At 35.0% G+C, this 24,629-nt stretch overlaps 3 protein-coding genes and 1 long non-coding RNA gene across 8 annotated transcripts; 1 reads left to right on the forward strand and 3 right to left on the reverse strand.

The window, feature by feature from the left end:
• Positions 1-3,245: 3,245 nt before the first annotated feature.
• On the reverse strand, positions 3,246-15,053 carry LOC107225082 (DDB1- and CUL4-associated factor 6). Of its 5 annotated transcripts, XR_006903905.1 has the most exons (17): positions 14,591-15,053; positions 14,257-14,411; positions 12,676-12,793; positions 12,187-12,365; positions 11,885-12,020; positions 11,636-11,796; positions 11,352-11,523; positions 11,036-11,287; positions 10,525-10,936; positions 10,322-10,431; positions 10,145-10,237; positions 9,658-9,715; positions 9,446-9,583; positions 8,466-8,727; positions 8,292-8,397; positions 5,290-5,418; positions 3,246-5,197 (listed from the first exon to the last, which is right to left on the reverse strand). XR_006903905.1 is itself a non-coding variant. In XM_015665410.2 (16 exons), the coding sequence occupies exons 1-16, from the start codon at positions 14,679-14,681 to the stop codon at positions 5,360-5,362; spliced, it is 2,493 nt and encodes an 830-aa protein (XP_015520896.1). In that variant the 5' UTR covers positions 14,682-15,053; the 3' UTR covers positions 3,246-5,359. The 5 variants fall into 5 exon arrangements, 3 of the variants coding, with proteins under 3 accessions (XP_015520896.1, XP_015520895.1, XP_046593411.1); XR_006903908.1 differs by having other exon boundaries at positions 3,246-5,418; positions 8,185-8,397; XM_015665410.2 differs by having other exon boundaries at positions 3,246-5,418; positions 8,466-8,718.
• Positions 15,054-16,662: 1,609 nt separating this feature from the next.
• Positions 16,663-18,271, reverse strand: LOC124294620. Its single transcript, XR_006904525.1, has 3 exons — positions 18,112-18,271; positions 17,161-17,257; positions 16,663-16,718 (listed from the first exon to the last, which is right to left on the reverse strand). It is a non-coding gene; the product is annotated as an uncharacterized LOC124294620 (long non-coding RNA).
• Positions 18,272-18,650: 379 nt separating this feature from the next.
• On the forward strand, positions 18,651-20,816 carry LOC107225062 (28S ribosomal protein S31, mitochondrial). Its single transcript, XM_015665373.2, has 7 exons — positions 18,651-18,805; positions 19,042-19,234; positions 19,328-19,436; positions 19,513-19,642; positions 19,734-19,904; positions 20,003-20,226; positions 20,458-20,816. Exons 1-7 carry the CDS (start codon positions 18,780-18,782, stop codon positions 20,727-20,729), a joined length of 1,125 nt encoding a protein of 374 aa, XP_015520859.1. The 5' UTR covers positions 18,651-18,779; the 3' UTR covers positions 20,730-20,816.
• LOC107225063 (snRNA-activating protein complex subunit 4) lies at positions 20,719-24,576 on the reverse strand. Its single transcript, XM_046729937.1, has one exon. The coding sequence runs from the start codon at positions 24,382-24,384 to the stop codon at positions 21,544-21,546; it is 2,841 nt and encodes a 946-aa protein (XP_046585893.1). The 5' UTR covers positions 24,385-24,576; the 3' UTR covers positions 20,719-21,543.
• Positions 24,577-24,629: the final 53 nt, after the last annotated feature.

Raw genomic sequence — 24,629 nt, forward strand, 5'->3', positions numbered from 1 at the left:
GAATGACTATGAAGTAAAAAATCACATTTTCGAAATGAAAAAAGAAAGGAAGTCGCAAAATGCATGTATATAAAATCGAAATGAACGAACCGTAGAAGCCGTAAAAAGAAGGATAACCCGTGTAAATTCGCTATCTAGTCAGAAATAGAAGAAAGAAAAAAAGAAAAACCATCACTCGTTATACTCGCATTGAAAGCATGAAACGTGTGATTATCATTGAGTAAAAAGAGAGAGAGATAGAGAGGGAGGGAGAGAAAGCGAGGCACTGATTTGCTGCAACTGGCGAGCGCTCTGATGATTCAGCATCCATACGTTGAGCAACGTTCGATGGTAAATTGATAGATAATAATAAAATATTGACACAGAAATAAAAAAATAAAAAATTCAAATAAACAACTGTCACCGAACGTTGCTCAGAAAAAAAAAAAAAAAAAAAACAATTGCATATTATAATAATCGTAAAGCAGCTGTGCTACAGAATTCAATGATGGTGGATCGATAGTAATGTTGCAACTATTCAGTCGAAATATATTGCTGACGTGATGATATATATATACACACACACACACACACACAAACAAATCGCCCCATAACTCATTGTTTGGCCTAATTACAATTCACGTTTGTCTATTCAATACGTTATATATTTATAATAAACATTATACTATATATACATATACATATATATATATACATATATATGATTTATTAATTTATATTGCGTATATGTCTATATAGTATAAATATTCACTATCTTAATTACGGTAATGCTATACGTATACATATACTATGTTAATCATCCTTCTACCAAGTGAAACTTTCCCTACCCGCCCAAGCAATTTGTTGCAATGTTTAAGAAAAATGAAAACGAAAGAAGAGGAGGAAGAAAAAAAAAACAAATATTAATAATAATAATGATAATAATAATAATAACAACAACAACAACAACAACAATAATATACGAATCAAAGTTTTCCTCCGACGAAGAAGAATTGCAGCTATCGGATAATTTATAGAGAACACAATATGCATTGCCTGATCCTTGTTTTTATTATTATTATTATGCCGCGTAATAGGTATAAAATATCGACGATCGTCTTCGAATAAATAGTTTCACCATATTATATACAATGTATGACGTTAAATTAAACATTGAAAATCAATAATTCCTAGTATAAATTACTCACGATTTTCTACTCCCCGTATTAAAGCTATGATATTTACCGCCATAACGACATTATCTTATTGTCGCAATATTTCTTACAGGCGGGTATGGATTTTCATACAATATGTGTAATACAAATCCCTCGCTTCTTCGTTAAAACCGAAACTCGAAAATTTAGTTTAGTGTTTTCTTTTTTTTTTTTTTCTATTTGTTTTTTGGACGCACATCGTCGCCGGGTGTAATTTATCGTGTATATACGTACATAACTTTAATTAGACAATATATTGAACGCAATTGCTGTTGTTATAAAAATGCTCTCTGGAAGGGCTGTTATTATTATTTTTTATTATTTTTTAACAAGTTTATTATATATATATATATATGTAACACGTTATTACAGAAGTCCGAGACTTGTTTATTACGGGAATCTCTTGTACTTATTACACTTATGATGATTTAACGTGTTTTAGCAATTATTATGTTACAGTTGTCGCTCCCTTAATATACTGTATGTGTAATAATTAAGTTCGAGTTAGGATTGCATGAATTTTGGAATCTGTATTAAAAGAGAAAGAAGACAAAAATGAAAAGTAATTGCACGTAACGCTAAGGTCGAAGTGACGGAAACGCATAGTAAATAAAAAAAGCAAGAAAGAAAGAAAAAGAAACAACAGCTACGGCTTTTAACGTTATCTAAAAGAAAATGTTATCGACGATACGATTGTTAAATTTCTTTCGTTTTATCACTCTTTTTCTCGCCTCCAATCCAGATAATTAATTTTTGTACATTATTAAATTTCAATTATTCATACCAACGTTATTATTTCTATCATACATGTCTCGTTGTATATTTAGTACCCTGCAGATATCGTATACATCGTTAGAAAGCCACGTCTATTACTGTCCATGTGAAATGCATCGAATAGAAAACATGAGACGAAAGAGAAAGAGAGAAAGAGAGATAGGGAGGGGAACGTATAACAAGTTCTAAAATTTGTTTTTTATGCCTCAAACACTCTGCGCTACGATATCTGACGATTTGCCATTGAGTTCAGAGTACAGATGTAACGATAAGACAATTCTGATTACTTATTTTTGACTATTCGCATTGATCTATTATACGCGTAGGCAGCTAAACTCGTCGTACGTTTTTCTACATATTTGATTTCCCTTCTTCCCATTTCCGTATGTAAAATTTTTCTTTCACATGTTTTTCCTATTTTCCCTTATACGTATATAATTAACCATCTTCCATTTTAAAGAACAAAGCTTCGATTGCAATGGAGTTTCGTTTTACATCCATATGACTTTATAAAGCGGCGTTTATTCTATGCAAATGTATAATATCGATATATACGAATGGTGCGATTATTTACTAGAGCTATACGATATGATTATAGTACATGTGATACGTGCGTATGATTAATTCTTGGTTAAATATTGATGGAAGTTTTTTTTAATATGTTTACATCATTATTTGAGAATAATAGTAGCTGTATGTTCACGCTGCGAGATGATATTGGCAACTAAATTATCGTTGGTATTTAACTTAACATTATTATTATCATTATCATTATTATTATTATTATTATTATTATTATTATTATTATTATTAAACGAAAGGAGACAAAAAAAAAAACATAATTATAACGATAACGATTGATTACCATTTTGTTCTATCGTTCCGAAAAGAAACGAAAACAAAACATACGAAAGAAAGAAAAGGAAGAAAGAAAATAACAATATTTATAGATATACAAATCTGTGTAAAATATAGCTCATGCAGTTTCACTTATATACATTACAGCTATTTTTGTGTCTCTCGAAATGGATCTTTCTGACTTATTTATCCACAAGTAACCCACACCCAGTGGTTTCATTTCACTTTTTTCATTTCTTTCTTATCCCTCAGTCTCTTTATTCCTGCTTGCTCAGGCGGGCGTTTGTTTATGCAAATAAAAAACGAAAACAAAAAAAGAACCACCCAATCGAATAAAAATAATGACGAAAGAAATGTCAAGAAATCCGACGTTGCGTCAAATAGTTTGAAAATTTCATCCCCTCGGAGAATTATCATTTTCTCTATATTATGTACTTGAATATTGCCCAAAGTGTGCCATTGTAATATACGACAACAAACGGTAATGCGTTTTTTTTTTTTAATCATAAAAAACTCGTGTATACAAGTACTACATTACATACATACATGCATAGACCCTGCTGACCCTGCTCAATACAATCAAATATACCAATTCAATGATCAGAAAGACCGAAAAATTGCGTTAATCATTATTATTAGTGTGAATTTATTGTTTGTATTTAAGATTTTATATTTTGTATATTTTATGTTTATTCAATGCTCTAATATTGCATAGTTCAAATTGTGTTATTAAATTAGATCTTTCTTGTTGATTGCTTTCCGTTTCTCTGCATTTTCGTTTCCTTTGTTCCCCGTTCTGAAAACCGTCCACTCACCCAAACTCTGTACTTCCCGTCTAATTTTTACAATATTATACATTTACAAGACGAATTACTTCGGTGAAAAACTTTGGACAGTTTTGCGCTTGTCTACTCGCAGCAGAAAAGTTGCGCATTTACTTAGATGTTCCAATTTATTTATTTAACGATATTTCGCCTCGTCAACAACGTGTCGTTAAAACCGGGAATGCACTATTATTATTAATATCATCGTTACTATTGGGGGAAAAAAGAATAATCCGGTAAAAATTAAGGAGCGATCCTTGGCACGAATGCGAGTACGTGTATTTATTTAGTCGAAAATTTTCACATTGCGGTATACTACATTCGTTCGCTATATAATAAATACATCATTTTGTAAAAACTAATGACGGATGCGTTGCATCAGAGTATTAAACATACATTCCAAACTTACTGTTACGTTGTAAACAAATCAAATATCTATCAATCCCTAAGATTCTAATCCTCGCGAAATACGAACGTATGTTTGTATCTTTGCGACGTGTATCATATTGCACTCTGGTTCAAAAAATATTTTTCAATACCTATTTGCTATTTTTATTTTCTTTTCTTTTATTTTTTGATCCTTCTCTCACTTTCGTATAACAATTAAAATTAAACAGTCCGAAAACATACACGACTACGTATATTATTACAGTACAGTAACTGAGGAGAAATGCAACATTCATCTCTACAGATTATTAGAAATATACATATATATTTCAAAAAATAAAAGTAGAGGATTGAAAAACAGACAAATCAAATAAACTTCAATTCCATATACAGATCAACGAAGCACGTTCAGTTCTATAATGGCTTTTGATTCAATATCATTGTGACAATGTCACTGTTATCATCGTAATTATTTATTAGCTGATAATTACTCTTCATATCACTGCAGTTTACTTGAAAATCGGAACATCTTTCATCTAATATTAAGCTCCAAGCTGATATATTATTCAAGACTTGTGTCCACAACAATTGGGTAAAATTTTCACCCTTTTGACTATCCGTAAAATTTCATTGCGTACCTCGATGTCAATGAATTTACATATTCAGATTCATAAGAATATCATTTATGTTACTCTGAATAGTAATGTCACCTCGTAACTCGTGAGTATCCTGTACAATATAATAAAAAAATTCTAATGATTGGAAATTCGTTCGATTTCGTGTACTTATAGCTGTACTGGATAATTAAAATTATGGCAAAACTTGCGAAGAACGCATTGTTCAACTTTTAACAACTGAACGTCTAAGCTGGTTGACTTTCTCAGTTCGGTGGATGATAAATAGTAGAAGTAATCGAAACATACGACGTGCCGACGAAGCCATTAAATTTTCAAACGGGTAATAATTTTTAACGCGTTAAGAACCTTTAATTGATAGTTAGCGTATGAAAACTATATTATCGTTTTTCTTACGACAACACTGCGACTTGATTTACGTAAGACGGGACAATGCGAGGAAGCTTTTACGGTAAAAATGTACGAGTTCTCAGTGATCTCATGGGCAAATTTGTTTTACCTTCGCCACACGCTAATACTCGACGGTCTGCAAGCCAAACAGTGAAATTAACAAAATCGTGATATGGATAAAATTATCTATTGGATGAATCCGATTATCCGTAGCTCTTCTATACCAACCGTCGTTGGATCACGTACTATCTAAAATACAAGCTTTGAATGTTAAAACATTTTGCGGATTGTACGTTTTCTATCCACCTCTCAATTCGTCGGTTTCATCTCCACTTCTCCTTCTGTTACGTCCACGCCCTACAAGAAATTACACAATTTTATTATACACCATTTTCCGTAGGAACAATCATAGAGAGAAGAAAAGATAATTCAGCAAATTTAAAGTCAACTAATTTTAAGAAGTATAAACGCTATTATAAATTTAACATACGCGTATGTAATATCTAATCCTGATGTCTAAACAACGAGATACAGTGAAAGTTTATTGTTGATCAATTACATTCGGGGGAATTTAAAGAATGTAAATGACACGGTAAAGAACTTGTAGAAAAATTAGTAATCCTTCCACCCAAACTAGTTCATTAAAATTTGAAGATTAGCCTTACGATCGTATATTCAGCTCGGATAGTTTAAAAACAATTTAACAGCGTATAATTATAAAACTAAATCTGTGTTGAAACATAGTATTCAAATTGATTTCTATGTACGCAAATTATAAAATAATTTTTCTCAACTCAATCAATGATCATTGACCAAGCAACACTCATTTGTGCATAAAAATTCACCGATTTTACATACACATACACACACACACATATATATATATATGTGTATATATACATGTATATATATAGTCCCCATAGATGATTTGATGGATAGAGATTGAAATAAAACTACAAGGAAATACGTGTGAAACATCAAGAAAATGTGTGTCTGAGAAGAAATAGTGCACTGTTAAGATTACCGTAAGTTATGAATTGCAACACAAGTTAACTGCAAACGTTGAAAGTTGATTCATCGAATTTTTTTGTTGTAAATTTAGAAAAATTGATTAATAATCCATTGATGAAAAAATCAAGTAAATAAACACGTCAAGTCACGTAAAAAGCAACGGTATTAACAATACGTTATACGAGTTGGAAATATATTAGAAACTAAGTGCTGTGTCAGCCGATGATGGGTGAAAAACATGCGACATTTAGAGACATTGATTGAAAATGTATTTTCATACTTCCTGCGATCAAGGGTGAAACTGTTGAAATTTTGTACCCAAAATCTTGTTATGTAATTCAATGCTGAAACATTAGCGATTAATAATTCCCAATTAATCATTTTAGAAGCCAAATAACATTCACACTTACTTTCCCAGGATCCTTAAAGTACATTTTCAAATGTGGCAATTGACTTTGTGCATGTTATGTGTTTTAAGCCAAAAGCAACACTTATTGGCACTGAAAATAATTGTGTGTTAGTCGCACATACTGAGAAATTTCTTTCGGTTATTTCTTTTTCTTTTCTTTTTGATAAAAAGCGTACCGTTGCAAGGCAATGTAAATTGGTATTAATAATCATTCGATTGAACGTTATTAGTGTTATATATTTTAACAATTCTTGTAAACAGACCACTTAGGGGATAATTCAGGTAAGAGTTTGATATATGTGTATATATAGATTGAATAAAATATATTTCAGCGGACAAACTTAATATACAATATGCATTTTCAGTCGATGAAACCAATAACACGTAAAAACGTTTATCTTACTCTTTCATCTCCAAAAATTTTCTTTGATACTCGACTCGATGTTTACCAATCTTGCAACAACGATAATAATACTACTACTACGGATTATGATACACAAGCTATTACGCACAAACTTTGACCCGCATAAATTTGGAAGACATTAATTACAAATTTCCATCATTTTACCCTCTTGTAGTTTCCTTTTTTCTTTGTAATTGATACAATTTTAGAGTTCGTACCATTTGATTATGCTATCCGTATAGGTTGGCAATGATGTACGATGGCGTACGTACTTCATTGTCGACAAATGTAAGTGAGAAGAACTTTATTCGAATACATAAAAAAAATTAAAAATTATTTATTTTTGATTGTCATATCAGCTGGCTAGTTCAGCAGTAGCTTACGATCATATTCATTCTTGGAATGATTGAGTGTAATCCAATAAAATCGTGAACCGCAATGTCAAAATTCAATCATTACCTGATAAACAATGCTTGTGTATGTATAACAAGATGAAATAAAAAATTCAAACCACGTTCCACAGATTTACGGCATCTTGTGATTTAACCATTTGTAACTTTTATTCTATCTACGCGATATAAATTTTTTTAACCTGACACATTGCTTGTACGTTCCACTACTTATGTTCCACAAGTTAATATAATTATTAACAATCGAGGTTTGGTAATGCTAAGGATCCAATAGCTAGAGATATCTATCCAGAAACGATAGATGATATTCATCACTGCTAGACTTTAGTGTGCAAATATACTATATGTACACACACACGCAAAAATAGTAAAATAAAAATTAATATCTTCAGGAAAAAAAGGAGAAGAAAGAAATAAATTAACTTTCTTCAAGGTTGTATAATTTGATATTCGTTCAACGCAACTGTTGAATTTTGTAAAAAAGTCCAACAACCCTGTTGTGCCATGATTTTTTTGACTGCCCTGGAATTTTGTCTCAGAAACAATCAGCATCTCAGACACGTGTACCTTTCAATCAGATCAACAGTTTAGCTCCTGTTTGTTACATCAAACGTCCCAGATTTTTAATAATATTTGCTACGAGTTGAAACTACTTACTACCCAATTGAATGAAAGACGAAAACTGGAGTTTTGCCAAATACGATATGTCGATGGAACTAATGTACCATCTTTTTTATCCACCTAACATGGATGAATGTGAAACAAAGAGTTTACGATTATCGTGAATCAACGATATGTGTAAAGATACGAAACTCTGAGAAGTAAAACCTTTTCTAAACGCTTAAAAAATAAGTTTTACCTGAACTTTTCCAAAATAGTGAAAGTCATACCATTTTCTTAAGCCGGGTACGAGGTAGATAACGTTACTATATAAATTATCTATCGAATTTGCTTGGCACACAAAGTGCGGAGCTCAAAGATTATAAGTTTTCGCTACCTCTGCGTATCTGGTTGAGGCATGCCAACATCCTGATCATAAATACTGCAGGCACTGTGATGGTATCTTTAGTCTCTTCCAACATAACGGCATTACGTTTCTTGAGCTGAAAAATATCACGAATGTATTTCTCGCACAAAACAATTTGGCCTCAATAAAAGAAGATAGACTTACATCTTCGGCAAATTTATCGTCAAAACTCGTTTCCTCATTAATTGGCGCCCATAATTTGACATCATAATCAATTCCCGAGGTGGCTAACATTGGTAGGTAGGGGTGCGGCTGTAGGCAATTAACTACGTGCTGATCAGCCTCGAGAAGCATACACAAGTTCGCTGTACTTCTTTCCCAAATAAAGACATGCCCACAGTCACTGCCAGACATGACGTAATCGTCACCCCAAAAGTTAGCTTCTTTAATCATGGTCCTAAAGAAACTAAAGTCAAAGCAGGGAAGGACAAGAGATGAGAAATTTTTCTGGGTTGATTTTATAATTGGCTCTGTCCGCTCGGAGGCTTTTTTGGCACATATGTGAGTTCAATACAGTGACTAGATAAGTTCAAACGGTCAGTGACACCAAATATATGAATATTCATCAGTTAATATACGTTAAGCTTGTTTCGGGAAGTACGAATGCATCTAAGTGCTGAAAATCGTTATGCCCTTTGATATAATCAATGTTAACAGTTATCGGTTTATATCACATTTGGGTTGCTGAAATTGAAAATATGAATTAGAGACGGTAACTCGCACACGTGAAGTACTCCTATTTTACACTACTATCAAAAATCAAATTCATTATGAACCTGAGTCCTTGTTACTTTCAGTTTAATTAAATTCCATCAAATTGTACTGCGATTCATTTACATTTCAGTACGAAAGCATTTCCAATTTATCAAACATGGACTGGAATCCTTGTTGAAAGAAATATATTTCAATTAGTAAACACAAAATAAGATTGTGAAGAATTTGAAATAAACTCTATAAGAGCTTGACTTGTAATTTATTCAAAGTGTTTTGTTATTGTTTATTTACACACTGTATCAGTCAAGTATTATTATCTGTAAAATTAATCTTGTGTTCAATATAACACGTCAGTCTTCACAAACCGAAAAAATAAGAGTTCAACGGATGTGGATAATAGAAAAACAAACCTCGCATTACGATGACCCATATATTTCTGTTTGACTCTTAATTCTGTTAGACAACTTTCATCAAACATTTCATGACCCTGGGATCCACGAGCACTCGCTATAGCCTCATCCATCTCTGTTTCAATCGGATTCACATTCCTGAAATTTCACAGATCAAATGAAACTTGGTTCATTTTAAGCGAAGAAAAATTAGCAAACAAGTCGGGACGCACCTCCTGGTTGGACTGATGTCCTCATCATCACTGTCGTTATACACATCTTCGTCGGAATCTTCAAAACGTGTACATCAAATTTATTTATTTATTTATTTAAAAGTTCAATGCGGGTTAACCCTTTTGCAGAGACAACAAAGAATGAAAAAATAGCCATAATCATAATGACATCATATATAAAAATATATAACATAAAATAAGAATATAATGTAATATAACAAAAATAAAGATAGTATAATAAGAAATGCAAGCAAAGAATATCATAAACACAGTACAGATACAGGCGAATTAAAGATAGAAAAAGGTAACATAGAAAAAGTAAACAAATATAAGTATTTCAACGAATAATTATTGTTCAGTCAATAAAATAAACACTGCTTCCCTGACAAGCATCGAAATTAGGAAAAATAATTCAATCAAAATGTAAGAGCATTTTACACATGTTGGAAAGCAAAATTCTAAAAAAAGGTTTGTAATTAACAATTACCTTCAGTTGTATTACATGTCGGTTGTTTGTTGCGATTTAGACTTGGCCCCACATTATCTATTGCACTGTTAGCATTTTGGCTACTGGATGGACCTTGAATTCGAATGGGAAGCAAATATAAACTGCGAGATGATATTTTTGTTCTACGAAGCTCAATTTAGTGGGTGACAAACATACCTGGATGAAAACCATCACGAATGACTTCGTCTCCAACACCTAGAGAAATGGTAGCACCTGTTGAACTTCTGTCAGAGTAGGTTAAACTTACAGCTGGTTCACTGCCATGACTGAAATTTATCACAGTGAGATATTAAAGGAAAATCGATTCAGCGGGCAACAATAAAAAGCGAATGTTTATGTGTCCACTAGAGATAATATACCGTTCAAGAAATCCATCTCGCATTGTGGTTAATCTGTCTTGCAGATTTTCTATCATACTATCTTCTCTATTAGCGTCAATACTTGTGCTGGGAACTGCACTGTCCGCTCTATTCTGGTTATCTAACCTCGATATACTGAGTGATTTCAGTGATTGGATGGAAGCCTTTGATACATCGGTATGACTAGAATCAGTTTCCATAGGAACATCATCAGATTTGGTGAGAATTGATCTGTTCTCGGTCAATGCAGGTACAGCTGTAGGTAACTCAGATGGAGGTATAACAGGAACGCTTGAGTTATTTTCGAACTCTTCAGCATTTGCATCTACCATTATGCTGTCGGTAGTTGGAGCCACGGTTTCAATCAAATTCAAACTTTCTACTTGACTGTTACCGCTTGGCTCTGCAATGACTGCCAATAAAACCAATTAAAATGGTATATCACGTGCTGCTTACAGATTCTACATATTAGATGTTCCCGATTGTTCCAAAAAATTATTTGTTTGCTCACCAGGCTCCGTTATTCCTTCCAGTGATTCGACTTCATCGCTCGCCCTGTCGCCGCTCACTTCATTGTTGTTCTCAACATTACCACTTACATTTTGATTACTCTCCTCTTGTTGATCTACAACACCTTCAAGGCTATCTTCACCACCGCCGCTAAGCGCAGCTCGAGTAGCAGGGTCATTCAACATACGACTGAGAACATCTGTCATTCTCTGCATCAACGATGTATGCAGCACAGGACGAGCTTGAGCTATTTCTGTGGAATTATATTATTTGCAATTCAGTTCATCGAAACTATCAATGTTTACAAATTTATTTACCAGTCCCACCGCGGCGACCACCTTCACGTTCCGGACGTGCATCAGGCCCAGTGTCAGACCAATCACCTCTGAGTCTCAATCTTCTTACTGGCTGAGGGGATCTCAGAGGATGTTTCTTCCCTTTGCCCTTACCGAGGACAGAGTCTTTTTTCAAATGTACACTGCCTTGATCCTGTTGTAGAAATTTTACACTTAATTATGCACAATAAGTTTCCAGGCTTTGAAGTTGTCTGAAGCGTTCTACATTTGTTTTGTAATAAAAAGCAAAGAAGTGCAGTATTCACCTTTACGCTAAATAAATAAAGGTGATCGCTGCTGTAGCTGACGAGGACGTCTTGTCCATCTGGACTATAACTCAACGATGTTATTCTGTATGAATTCCCTTCAAATTCGGGGACGGTGAAGCTGCACAGTGGTCTCACTGACCCACCATTATCAGTCCAACCTGAAATGGAAAATTGTGAGCAAAAAGCATTGTGAGTTTTTCCAATAATCAACTGCTTTGAGAAAAGCAACCATGCATGAAGTTGTACCTGTGGCTGGGGTCCCAAGCATTCTTCTATCAAAAGTTCGCACTGTGCTATCAGAACATCCAATCGCCAGTTGATGAGGCATAAGTGGATTAACAGATAGAGCTGTTACGGCTCTTTGACACGAGATCAGTACATCCTAAGAAAACACATTTATACGACTTCATTAGCTGTACGATGTTTGCTCGAAACCCGTCTGTACGTGTCTTTTGTATCTCTCATCTGAGATAACAAATTTGTTCTTGGCCATAAAAGTTGACCAATCAAATTTCAGAAAAAGATATGGCAGGAGGTGTGACACATACATCTTTGCACCTTGAGGAGTTACATTTGTCCTTGACTCTGAGATCAAACCATCTGACAGTTCCGTCTTCTCCGCAACTGAGAAAACTGTGCGGTTCATTGGGTATAGTAGCAATTTCATAAGTGGTTCCGCTGTGGCATGTGAATTGATTATTAAATGTCTCTGCCCTTCTCATCAGATCTGAAAGTCAAGAAAATATAAAGATAACATTCAATAGGAAATCTATACCGCAATTTACCAAAATAAATACTGTTATCACCTGTGTGACAACGAGCTTTGATGTGAAAATAACGTTTCATATCTTTCAGATTGTAAGACCAATGGACTGGCTAACAGCCAATTATAAGCACATATATTTGGTTGGTAATCTAAATCTATTAATAGTAACGCAGGCTCTACTTATAATGGCGTTATACCATATACCAGGAGTGAAAACTAAATTACATCCTATATGGGCGAGTGTATTCCAAGGATTAGAAACTATTCTGACCTGTATAAAGAATAATACCGTCGCCACTGCATGATATAATGCGATGATCACCACTGTTTGGCAAAAATTTTGCACTGAAAATATTTGCCCTGTGACTTGTTTTATAATCTGTCAGCACCTAGAATATAACAAACATAAACCCATCATTGTATTACATGTTGTAACGATACAAACCAGTAATGAAAATCAAATTTCAAAGCTGGCAAAGGCTACAATCAATTAAGAAAAAGACCTGACAAAGTTCATCGTACTGAATGTAGGTTATAAGTCTTACAAACGAACTGCTTATAAATTTTTATATCTACGTTCAGTTGAAAAACAGACGATGATTGAAACGAATTCTCATTTTTAAGTGGTATCATTGAATAAAAGAGATTTCAAATACCACTCAAATGATTGGCGCATGTGCAATCCAAGCAATCTGTTGACCTTACTCTATATTAAATTCACGTTCAATTATAAAAATAGCAAATCACGCTGTAGAGGTGAAGGTTCTGTGCTATCTGGCATCGCTACAGATCTGAATCAGTCATGAATATAATCGTTATGACGAATACTTTGTTAGCAACTGAACATAAGCCCACCTGCATGTAAATGGAGCAAAATCTCTGCATAAAATGTGGTACTCGAAGAATGTCTAGGCATGGGATGACAAGTCTGTTTTGTACAATTTATAAAAACATAGGCCAAAAGCACAGTAAGTATTTTTACAACTACTAACATCGACATGCCAGTATCTCAAGGATGGTGTCAGAATAGTTTTGGCAGAAGTTTGCCAAGTTTATAAATAGTAAACACGCAGAAATTAAAACAGATGACAGACTCTATCTAATAGGATGCTCTGATTAATTATTATTTAGAGCACTGATCTACAGCCTCGTTACTAGGAGACAGTTATTAAAAAATTTTTTTAACTTTTGATTGAGCAAAATCTACTATTTACTCAAGTTTTGTGTACTGGGAATCATTGTTACTGCACTTATTTCTGATTTAATACACGGAACTTGATGCCAAAATGAAATACTGAATTGTCAGAATTATGAAATTGTGTCCAATTTCAGCTGCAAATTTCAATACAAAGATTAATCTTTAATCCATTAGGCCCTCCCTCAAATTACAGTGAACATAAATTAATGAACAAATCTAAATACATATAAGTTGTAAATGCAGTTGCATTTCCAAATTCTTTGCGAGTATGCCGAACTACTGTTTCCTGACTTACAAATTTTGTATGCTCTCTGTTTGTTTTTATTACGATTAGATATGTTATAATTTTAGTTTTTAAATCAGTTTGAACAACTGTTTGACAGCTTATTCACAAATATTTTTTTGATCCAACGAGAGCATTGTTTATATGATCGATCAGTTGTGCGATAAATATACATCTCAGGTCTTTTTCAAACAATAGATTATTTGCAAAGATAACGTCGATACGAGATCAATAAGTAAACAGATAAGACAATCCATGCATTTACTGACATTCAACCACCGTGAATGTGAAGGTCTCATTAATTGGTCATAAATTTTTGTAGTAACAATGAAAGATATGTGCAACAGCGTAAATAAACATTGATGATTCACCTGATAATTGTATGCATTGGTTAAAACCAAATGTTGATCATCGCTCCCAGATAATAACAACTCTCCACTATTATTCCAGCAAATTGAATTGACACAACCGTTGTGGACCTTCAATCTCTTCAATAGCGACATTCGCTGCATGAGTTGTAGGCTTGCTGAAATGGGTATTGAAATCGCAATGATAATTAGAGGATATGTAACATTGCAAATTGTATGTTAACCGTGCATAAAGTGTATTGGTCAAAGGCAGAGGCACTAGTTATGGCAGGTATTATAAATGAGAGGTAAATAAGAATGACTTGGTGATTTCTTAAACGGTTTGACAAATAATTACCTTTGCTACTTGTATAAAGTTTGAGTCTCGTGGTATCGTCGTAAGGCTGATTGTAGATGTCACGAAAAACATTCTGTTTAGCTCTCTTCATGTTTCAACAGTATATGGCAAACTTGCCCACTGACAAAAATCAAAACACAAGGGGCATAGAATTGTTTTTATCACAAAACATTTACACGATATTGTATCCAATGTAAGGCGGTTGGATATTGTCCTCACATCCGGGTTAGAGTGACGTTAAATCGCGGTACAACACCCGATCACGTTACTTCGGTACGGTTTTAAATTACTACAAAGCATTCTTAAACAACTAAAAATAAACCTTCACATGTAAGTTAAACACTTGGAACTTGCACGTCACTGCGATGAATGCAGCAAAATAGAAAATCTACAAGAGTGCCAGGCAGAGATTAAGGAACAGCTGATCGCGAGCCGTAGGCGAATCACTTCACACTGGTGTGCGCAAATGTAACGGTACGAGACCCCCCCCTTCCCCTCCCAAAGACAAGCGGTCGGGACTAATGAAAACCAATAGTTGAGCTTCAACTGTTTACTTCCGCTAATCAGAATAACGCTCGAGTAAATTGAGAACCACGTGGTCACGCGCCTGCCTACTTCGATTGGCCCTCGCCTAGTTCACTGATTCATTCTACAATCCTACCAGCCCTACAAACCTAAAATGATATGTTCCATGTTGTCATCTTATGATACTTGCAGATACTTATTACAGAATTGACATTACCTATTTTAAATTGTATAAGATTTCTAACTGAGTTGTTCGATTTTGAAGAGAAATGTGAAGGTAATGGCACACTTTTGAGAAATTTATAAGCTGCCAAGTAAATATGAAGATGATAAAACATTCGGAATGAACATCGATTATAGGTATAGCTTCGTTAGGAAGGCGGCGCCTTATACACCGGCAACTTGGTGTACTTTACTGTAATGTCGGTTGCCTAAAGACGCACGACGAACAAAGGTTCAAGATTACAAAAGCCGAAGTCCACGCGTAAAAAAGCGCAGTACGACTTTTCAAATGACGCATATTAACAATGGAATTTATAACATAAATTGCGGAATATCGCTTGCAATAAAAATTATAAACATGGCAATTATTCTAATAATCACACAGACGGCACAGGTGAACTGGATAACTTCATAATCTGTGATTGAATCTATTGAAATCAAAAGATTGTTCATTGGGATAGTTTAGAATTTTTAAACTGAGAGTGAATGTGAAGGCGAAATAAAGGAGCATAAGCGAACGTATAATAATTATAAACAGCAAAATGTATGTTAATATAAATTATTATCATGATCTGAAACACAATGCACAACTACACATTTTTCCAATCAGTGGTTTGCAATGCAAATTGTGATCTCTAAAAGAATCATCAAGCTTCTTATTGTCTGTTCAACATAATAGAATAAGTATCGGTTTTTGTGGCATTGTGATCAAAGTATTTATCGATATAACATCTTCAAGGATTAGATCTAGACTCATCTAATTCTATGTTGTAAGCACCGCAATGACCCGTAAACACTCTATGAAATGCATGGATAAAAGGAGACATGATGCACATTTAGATGATTGCAGACTAGCCTTTACATGTTGACACATTTTAGCAATACAACAAACCAACAGCATGTAAGTTATTACATTTACTTCATAAGCTTTTCATTCTCAGAATTGGTAGATCAATTGGACATGGAGTGATATGAATACACAGGGCTTTGCTTTCTTCAAAAGAGGTTATCAGCAGTTCAGTATTTTTCGAAAGCTTATACAATATGTACTTGTGTGAATTGAATATCAGAAAAATTCACTATCAAAACAACAGCACAATCAGCAATTACAAAGATGACACAATTCATTATCGATCTTTCCTAAACCACAATTTTCATATCAGATCGTTCAGGTTGATTTTGGTAACGGGCCAAAATTCCAAGAATATTTATTTTGCATGAAAGTGATTATAAAAAAAGGATTTGACAGTATAACTAGTATGAAACGTTACCACCATGCCACATGGTACAGAGATCAATAGGCTCAAAACTAGGAACTTGATTTCATGCAACTTACCAATACCATCACCAAGTCCTGAATTCACTTAAATGTGAATTATCACTGAAAAGAGAATAGACAAATTAGTATAAAGTAAATTGTGGCACCATGTATCTGAATACTTTATATGTGTTGAATCAATAATGTAATGTTAAAAAATACTGACTTCATGCAAAAACAAATTTACAGGTTCTGCATTTGATTTGTAATGGTTTCATAAGGTTGAAGTTAGTAACGTTATAGCAACGCAGCACATAATAGAAAAATTGTTAATTCTCAACTTCAGATTTGTCTGAATTTCGGTAAATGGTGGTAAAGTGATATATTATATTCGTGTTATAAACACTCAACTCCTTCAAATTTATATAAAATTACAAAAGAGGTAAGCTATTTATGAATGTTTCGTTACATCATCGGTATTAGAATCATCCTCGCACGTGTTCCACGACTGACAGAAATGAATGCATCGATCCCCTGTCTTCCATTTAAAAAATATATTTCTCACCTTGTTATCATGACCATACAATCCAAAAGCATTCTTCTTAATATGTATCCAGGAATGAGCAAAATGTACGTCGAAGTCACACGCACTTACACTTACACTGCAAAAAGAATGGAACAAGATTTATAATTGCCCAATGTTTAGAATACAACTTGATTACAGAATGGCAATTGTTATTGATGATAAAACCGCATGATAATGAGAAATTATCTCGTTTTTCATACCTATTTTTACATAACCTGATCGATGCAGCTTCTGAATCGGTGACAATGTTACTAATTAACCAAGTCAGGTTTTATCGAGATCTTTATTTGAACACAATCAATGATGTTACCGATTAAGACTGTAATTATGCCTGGCACAACTATTTCACGTATAGGCTAGATCGACAAGACATAAAACCATAGCTGTAATATTTTTCCATAAAAAAATCGTTACTTCACACCTTTAGCAATGTCCGAAATTTAGTAATCCGTGATAAACAAAACATACTCTTATTTTGAAAAGTCAACTCCTTCAAAACCATTCTAAAATTGCGGAATAATGATTGTTTCGCTGATGTTTCGATACATTAACGTTACTAAATGCCGCGATTGTTGATTGTTTCCTTCACACACAAGGAAACGAGCCGCATCAACGAAAAATTCTCAATCACACACTTCGATTCTTTCACACTGTCAACTTCACTACGTACTTGGTTCAGAATCGCGGTTAGAATATGTAAAAACATCGAAGACAATGGTACAGTCCGTACAATAAGTGTCCCAACGAGATAGACATTTCGTTCACACAAGGGTACAGGTTTTGACAAATCGAGACACAGCCTACTAACGCAATTGCTAATTTACGTGCCAAAAGACCTTGAAAACTTGAACTTGGATGCGTAGCTGAACAAATTTATGTAAGGTCTAACGTTGAGTGATAACAGAAATCACGACGTGCATTAATGCATACCTTTGATGTATGCAGGCTATTCTGCTTGCAGTAACATGTTTTTGTGAAGTCGACCATCTTTGCCTCACTTCGAACGTATCTTTGGTGAAAATTAGAAACTCGGTCAAATTGTTACTCACGCACTGAATCGCGGCTCAACTAACACAACTATTCACCACGTGGTTCTCCACGCGGCGATCAAACGACAATGATGCAGGATGCCGCTAGCAACAAGTTTCTACACATCTTATTCTACCGGGCATGCGTACACAGCACAGACTGTTTTTTTTTTTATGCGTAAATTTGAATCTTACGGACGCTTTGTAATTTTGCGCCGATTATTTAAAAGGTCTAACTGGGTACTACTGTACGAATAAAGTTTGAAGCTAGAAACATGGTAAAAAAAAAACACCAATTTGTTTGTCGATGTAACATTTTTTATATTTGCAACGTAAGAAAGATCAGAGTAAAATTCTGATTGTGTCGATACTATAAATCGCATTGTGATCGTTACAGTGTGTTATTCGTACATTCAAATACCGCTAGATGCTGCTCGCTACCGTTTCGGGAATGCAAAAACGTCGTCTGCTGATTACCATCGGCTTAGATTTTAATATAAATTGCCTCACGCCTATGTTTGTGATTAATTGCAGCACATAAATAGACAGTAGTACGATACAAAAAATAAAATGATAACTTTACGCATTTTGACAAGGTAAATAAATGACAATTTACTTGATTATTCGTAAAAAAAATGCAACTGAAGCTTCAGCTTTTCTGACCTAACCATAAATGTTAACCTACCAATAAAAGTTTTTCAATGATCTTACCGTTGGGGCTGCATTTGCTGTACTGGTCTTGAATGAATAAATATCCGGCATACAGGATGGTATTCAATCTCAATTCCGTATGGCTGATATAAAAAATCATCTACTCGGAACTGTTTTTCAGAAATATAACACCCCAAATAGCAACGTCAACGCAGCATTTGCATTCGTCAAAAGTATTATTTAGTGCCGATTCTTCTGATTCTGATTCATCGGATGATGAGAAAAATAAAAGAAAAATTGTGGCATCGAATAGTGTTGCAAAGAAAGAGCCACGTGTTGATCGGTTGAATGCATTATTACAAACTATGACAATGGTAAATCAAACAGATTTCCTTGAAATTATCAATCAGATTAAAATGAAATCATTTCCATTCCTTACACGATATTTATTATACTTTTTTTTGCAGAATGCGAAGACCCCATCCAAAGTTGATATTGCAGTAAAACCGAAAAAAATAAGCAATGCCAGATCCCAACTGTCAAAGAAAAATGAGAAAACAATTGTCAATCTATTTGGTAAGTGAAAAAGCTATGAGAACAAGGCAAAAGCGTATCTACTAAAAATCATGCCTGATAGAAAATTTCTTCATAGAAAAGAAATTGACCGGCGCAGCCAAAGATGTAGCAGCAACTTTTGGAGGGGATACAAGCAAAACTGAATCAGAGTTGTTGAAAAAAATCTTGACTCCAAGTAAAAGTTCTGAAGAACCCATGGATTTGAGGTTTGCCTTTAAGTTAATTTTACTAAACATATTGATAATACATGCAACGTGTATATACACAAAATAATACTGTATGATTGTTTACCTGCAGTAAACTGGTCAAAGGAATGAACATAGATCGCAGAAAACCCCAAGAATATCAATCAAACAGCCGGGCAGACCAGGTTCATGACATAATACAAAAAACTAAACAAAATGCTCCGATCCAACAACAGATGAGTAGGCCCAAATTCAGCGGAAAAAGTCGTAAAAAAATACACATGTCTGTCCAATTCAATTGTATACTCTAAAATACCTGTTCAATGCAATTAAATTCAAAGAGTGTAGAATGAAATTTCTAACACTTTTCCTGATTTTTAGTAATGCAAGAGTTACCGTTGATTCGGGAAACCCATTGGGTATTTTCGAAATGGATCCTGAAGCTGTGGTCGATCCTAACATACCCACTCTTCAGACTTGGGACCATCTAGAGAAGCGGGATCTAAAGCTCTTAGTCACTCATCCTCCTATTCATTTTATTGACCAAATGATTCAGTGGACCGAACAGGGAAAACTCTGGCGATTCCCTATTGATAATGAACAAGGTATTTTTACATGTTATGCGTAATTTCGCACGTTTTTTTTTTTATCGAACAAAACTAGATTAGATTAAATTTTATAGTATAATTAGTATGTTCGACTGTTGCCATTTCTCACTCGTTTCCTTACGGGTCAATGAAATTTAATTTTGCTGAAATAAGCTAATTTCTCTCCATTGGAGAATAATATTATAATTCGTGTACCTGACATAAATTTGAATTTTTCTATTTTATTAGATCTAACCATCGATCAAGAGGAACACTTTTCCGATCACGTCTTCCTGGAACCGTATTTAGAAGGCTGGTGCCCAAGAAAAGGACCCATCAGACACTTTATGGAATTAGTATGTGTTGGGCTATCTAAAAATGCATTTATGACTGCTCAAGAGAAAAAAGACCACATTATGTGGTTCAAAGAGTACTTTGACAAGAAACGGGATCTCCTGACGGAATTGGGAGCTTATGGTACAGAGAAAAGCAGTGAAGAATTAAAACAAGTCGAAGCATAAACAGTTGTATTTTATAAAGTTTCACCCATCAAATATATTATGTAACTATGATGTAGTACGCAAATAAAATTCTTCAAGAAAGGAAAATTCTTTCTTGCTTATCCGCGAACACATGTAACTCGTCTATGGTACTGAGAGTAGTAATATCGACAAGAAATTGTATTGTGTTTTCAAGGACATCATAGGGGCGTCATACAGCTTGAGTGTTTCCGACATATTGTAGAAAATATATTTTTATTTAAAACACAAATAACAGCAGACACTGCAGCTTCTTTTAGTATTATATTATGACGGTTTTGAGATTATAAAATAATTTTGGATTGTTCAATTACTGTAATTCTCATAAATATAGTAAACATGAGACAAAATGATTACATTGTAGAAATATAGAAAAAGGTATTAAACGGTATTTTCGTAATGGATATACATATTAGCTATATACTTTAGCTGCAAGTGCAATCGAAATTGCGAAGTTTTTTAGTATATAAATATGATGAATATCATCACAGATACGATACGTGATAAACATAGAAATGATGTTAACCCCTGTACCTACAATGTCATGGGAGACGTGCTACGTCGATCGGGCCAAACATGAGAATCACGAGTGAGAGCCGTGATATTTACACATATGACCGACCTTGCTGTTGATTATAGGCTCACGCAATCGGAACTTAAATCGTAGGTTAAGAGGTTAATACAATTGGAGTAAACTTTAGGACATAAGGTTGTGCAGTGTCATTTAACAAGTCTGAACCATTAAGGGAGAATACATTGTACATATACAATGTAGATAGCTGATTTTTTATGAAATTCATGTCTCAGAAATTTCTTCAACATTGAGTTTTGCAAACTTTGCTTTTCTTTTTGTTTCCGATCCCCCACATTCCTTACTGCCTTTTCTTCTTCTTTGACAATTGTTCCCAACACTGTCCAAATCTTTTTCTCTCATATCGTGTAATACAGGTGGTGCTACTTCGGACAATTCTATAGGAAATTTAAAAAGCTTAGCTAAACGTTCCTCAAATAATTCCAAGGCTTGTCGACCCTCTGTTGTCATCCTATAATCTTCAAGTTCATCATATTCGTCTTCCACCAAATTATCTGCCTCAAGAATGTGTTTTGATAATAATATTCCACGAAACCCTAGTAAAGTTGTGTAATTTGGAGGTATCAGCATTTCTGGCCAATACTTGGTGAGTTTCCTTCTGGTAATTTTCGAAGATGACTCATTTATACCTGGCATACTTTGCTCTGTTTCACTTGTATCTGGATTGGAAACGACACCTGATGTACTTGGGGCGTTCATATCAATAATTTCACTTGCACTATTTAACTTCCCACTATTTGGTAGGGAAATGAATTTTATCGGCAATAGTTTACCGGATCGTTCAGGTATCTCCTTTGAAAACACAGTATCTGTCGGAAAGTTTTCGGTTTTGCCGATAAATTTCTTGGCCATCTTCTCAAATGCAAGTTCGCTTTGCAAACCGCCCATTTGCGATATGACTAGCTCAGGTGTTTTGAAGTTTTTATCTAGTTCAACAGTGGTTGGCTCGTTCGTAGGATCGTAATTTATTCCGGTAACTGTTCCTTTTTTAATTCGTGAGATAATTTTCTTACCATCAAATGGAAACGGTGGTATAAAACGATCTTCACACTCTGTCACCATAGATGATCCAAACATCTTTTGCCTGGTATGTTCAACCAATTTTTGTTGCATGTCAGACGCCAGGGTTTCATCCCTTGAATACTTTACTAAGGAAGTCAGCAGCTGCTTATCTTTTTCCGTCAACTGTGGTTCCTGGTCGAAATCATCAGGAATATCAAGATCAGCATTCAGCAGTTGCAACATAACGTGAAGCCTCGGAGTTTTATAGTTGAGCTCCTCGGCAGTATAAAATTTGCTGTTTCTTCCAGGTTTCGAAGTGGTTCGATACATTCCTTTGAAGTAATCCTGAAGCTCTATATCAATATCAGATAGATTACTTCTCTTTCCATCGTTTCCATCCTTTTCATACGGAGTTCTCAAACACCTACTTATTTCTTGAAGCCTTTCTTCACCAGTCATCGTTGAATCTTCGATGCAAACTTCTTCAGACTTTTGTCCCCACCTGGGTATGGATCTGAGGGACAAGCCCCGACTCAGATATCGGAGTATCGACGTATGGCGATGTCTAACTTGGACTCTAGACTTGTTGGAGAATTCTTTGGAAATAGCGGACCAATTGTTGCCAAATTTTTCAACGAGATCTACCAGTTTGGTATCGTCTTGTAAAGTCCACTCATTTTTTTTCTCATGCAGAAGTGTTCTATAGTGATCGTTCAACTGCGCCGTAGTTCTGTGAGGCAGCAGAGAAACTGAAATTTTTGTAAAATTAGCCCCAAACTTGTTAACACCTGCAAGTAGGAGCTTGTCCTCTTCTTCGGTGAATCTACCCTTTTTCAAATTAGGAGCAAGACTGTAATTCCAGCGCATGTATATCTGCTGCTTTCGTCTCTGTCCCATAAGCTTAGCGACCTCTCCCCATGGAATAAAATTCCCAGTCCTCAATCCATTTACAGCGTCAATAAGTTTCTGGTCTTCTTCTTTTGACCAAAAACTGTTCCTGTTCAACATGTTGTTTCTAAAATTGGTATTGAATCTAATAAAACATTGATATCCTGTACGATTTGTGCCCAATTTTTCAGCCACTAGGTCCCAGTTTTGAAAGTTGTAATTCTCAGCCAACTTTTTTAGATCCATATCCTCAGCCTTCTTCCATTTACTCTTGTTGATGTCAGGATGTAGGAAAACGTTCCACATTGCTCTGCACTCGCTGGCGGAATGTCTCTCATTGAAATCGGTTACTGCTATTTTCAACCAGTCAAATTCCCTCGATCCTATCGGACCAACCAAGTTCTTGAAGGTCTGAGCTATCTGCTCCGGTATTCTCTTAGCCGTCAGCTTGAATTCCAGGTTCAGAGGATCCTCTGCATAGCTCAAGTGTTGCCCGTTATTAGGTTGTTGTTTTCTTGCTACTTGTTGGGCAATCATCTTAGCCTCGCAAAAAATAGCCTCCCATAGCGTGTTCCGATCTTTCAGAGTCCATCGCAAAGGGCACGGAAGTTCAATGATCTGTAGCTCACCACGATTGGCTTTCAACTTAGCGTCCTGGTTCTTGGGTGCAGGAAAATGACGCTTGTCTTTGAAATATGGGATCCCGCTAATGGTTAATAGCGTTCTAGAAAATGGGTTGGAATTTATCTTTTGAAGTTTTTCATCTATTAGCACTTGTTTACGCTGACACTCTTTGAGCAAGAGGCGAAGCTTTCTTTGAGCATTCACCAAGAGATTTATTATTTTTCTATTTAGATTCAACGCAGCCTCGGGACTCGAAAGATCCAAACTGCTATTGATATTCTCGTTCCATTCGTTATCACTTTCTTCGCCATCGACAAGTGGGTCGACAGTGCAGCAGTCCTGAATCGTGCTCGACGGGGATAGAGGATTGTTCGCTTGAGACGTTGACGGCTCGCATTGACTGTGTTCTGTTCTAAATGGATCTTCGGAAACCAACTCCTTTTTCAAACCGTCCGATTGTTTTTTCGTAAGAACTTCTTGGAGAGCTTTTATGTCGTCGAGTATTACATCCTCGTCCTCTAAATCACTCATTTTCCTGTTCGTAGGTTAACAACAAGGGACGAATCCAATCAGCGGCGTTGTGATATTATCAGTAATTTGACGCTAATTCGTTGGCAAGGTTAAAACCGACGGTAAGAGAAGTTTACGTTTGGGAAAGACTTGTATGTTTGCGGTGTTTGGTATTTCAAGACTTGACGTTAGACCGGAACTCAGGGACATATGTTTCCGGTGTATTAGCCTCACTTCAGTTGCTGCAGCGTGACTTTTTGCCGCGC

Source organism: Neodiprion lecontei, chromosome 1, assembly GCF_021901455.1.
Source record: "Neodiprion lecontei isolate iyNeoLeco1 chromosome 1, iyNeoLeco1.1, whole genome shotgun sequence".
Classification (NCBI taxonomy): Eukaryota; Metazoa; Arthropoda; class Insecta; order Hymenoptera; family Diprionidae; genus Neodiprion; species Neodiprion lecontei.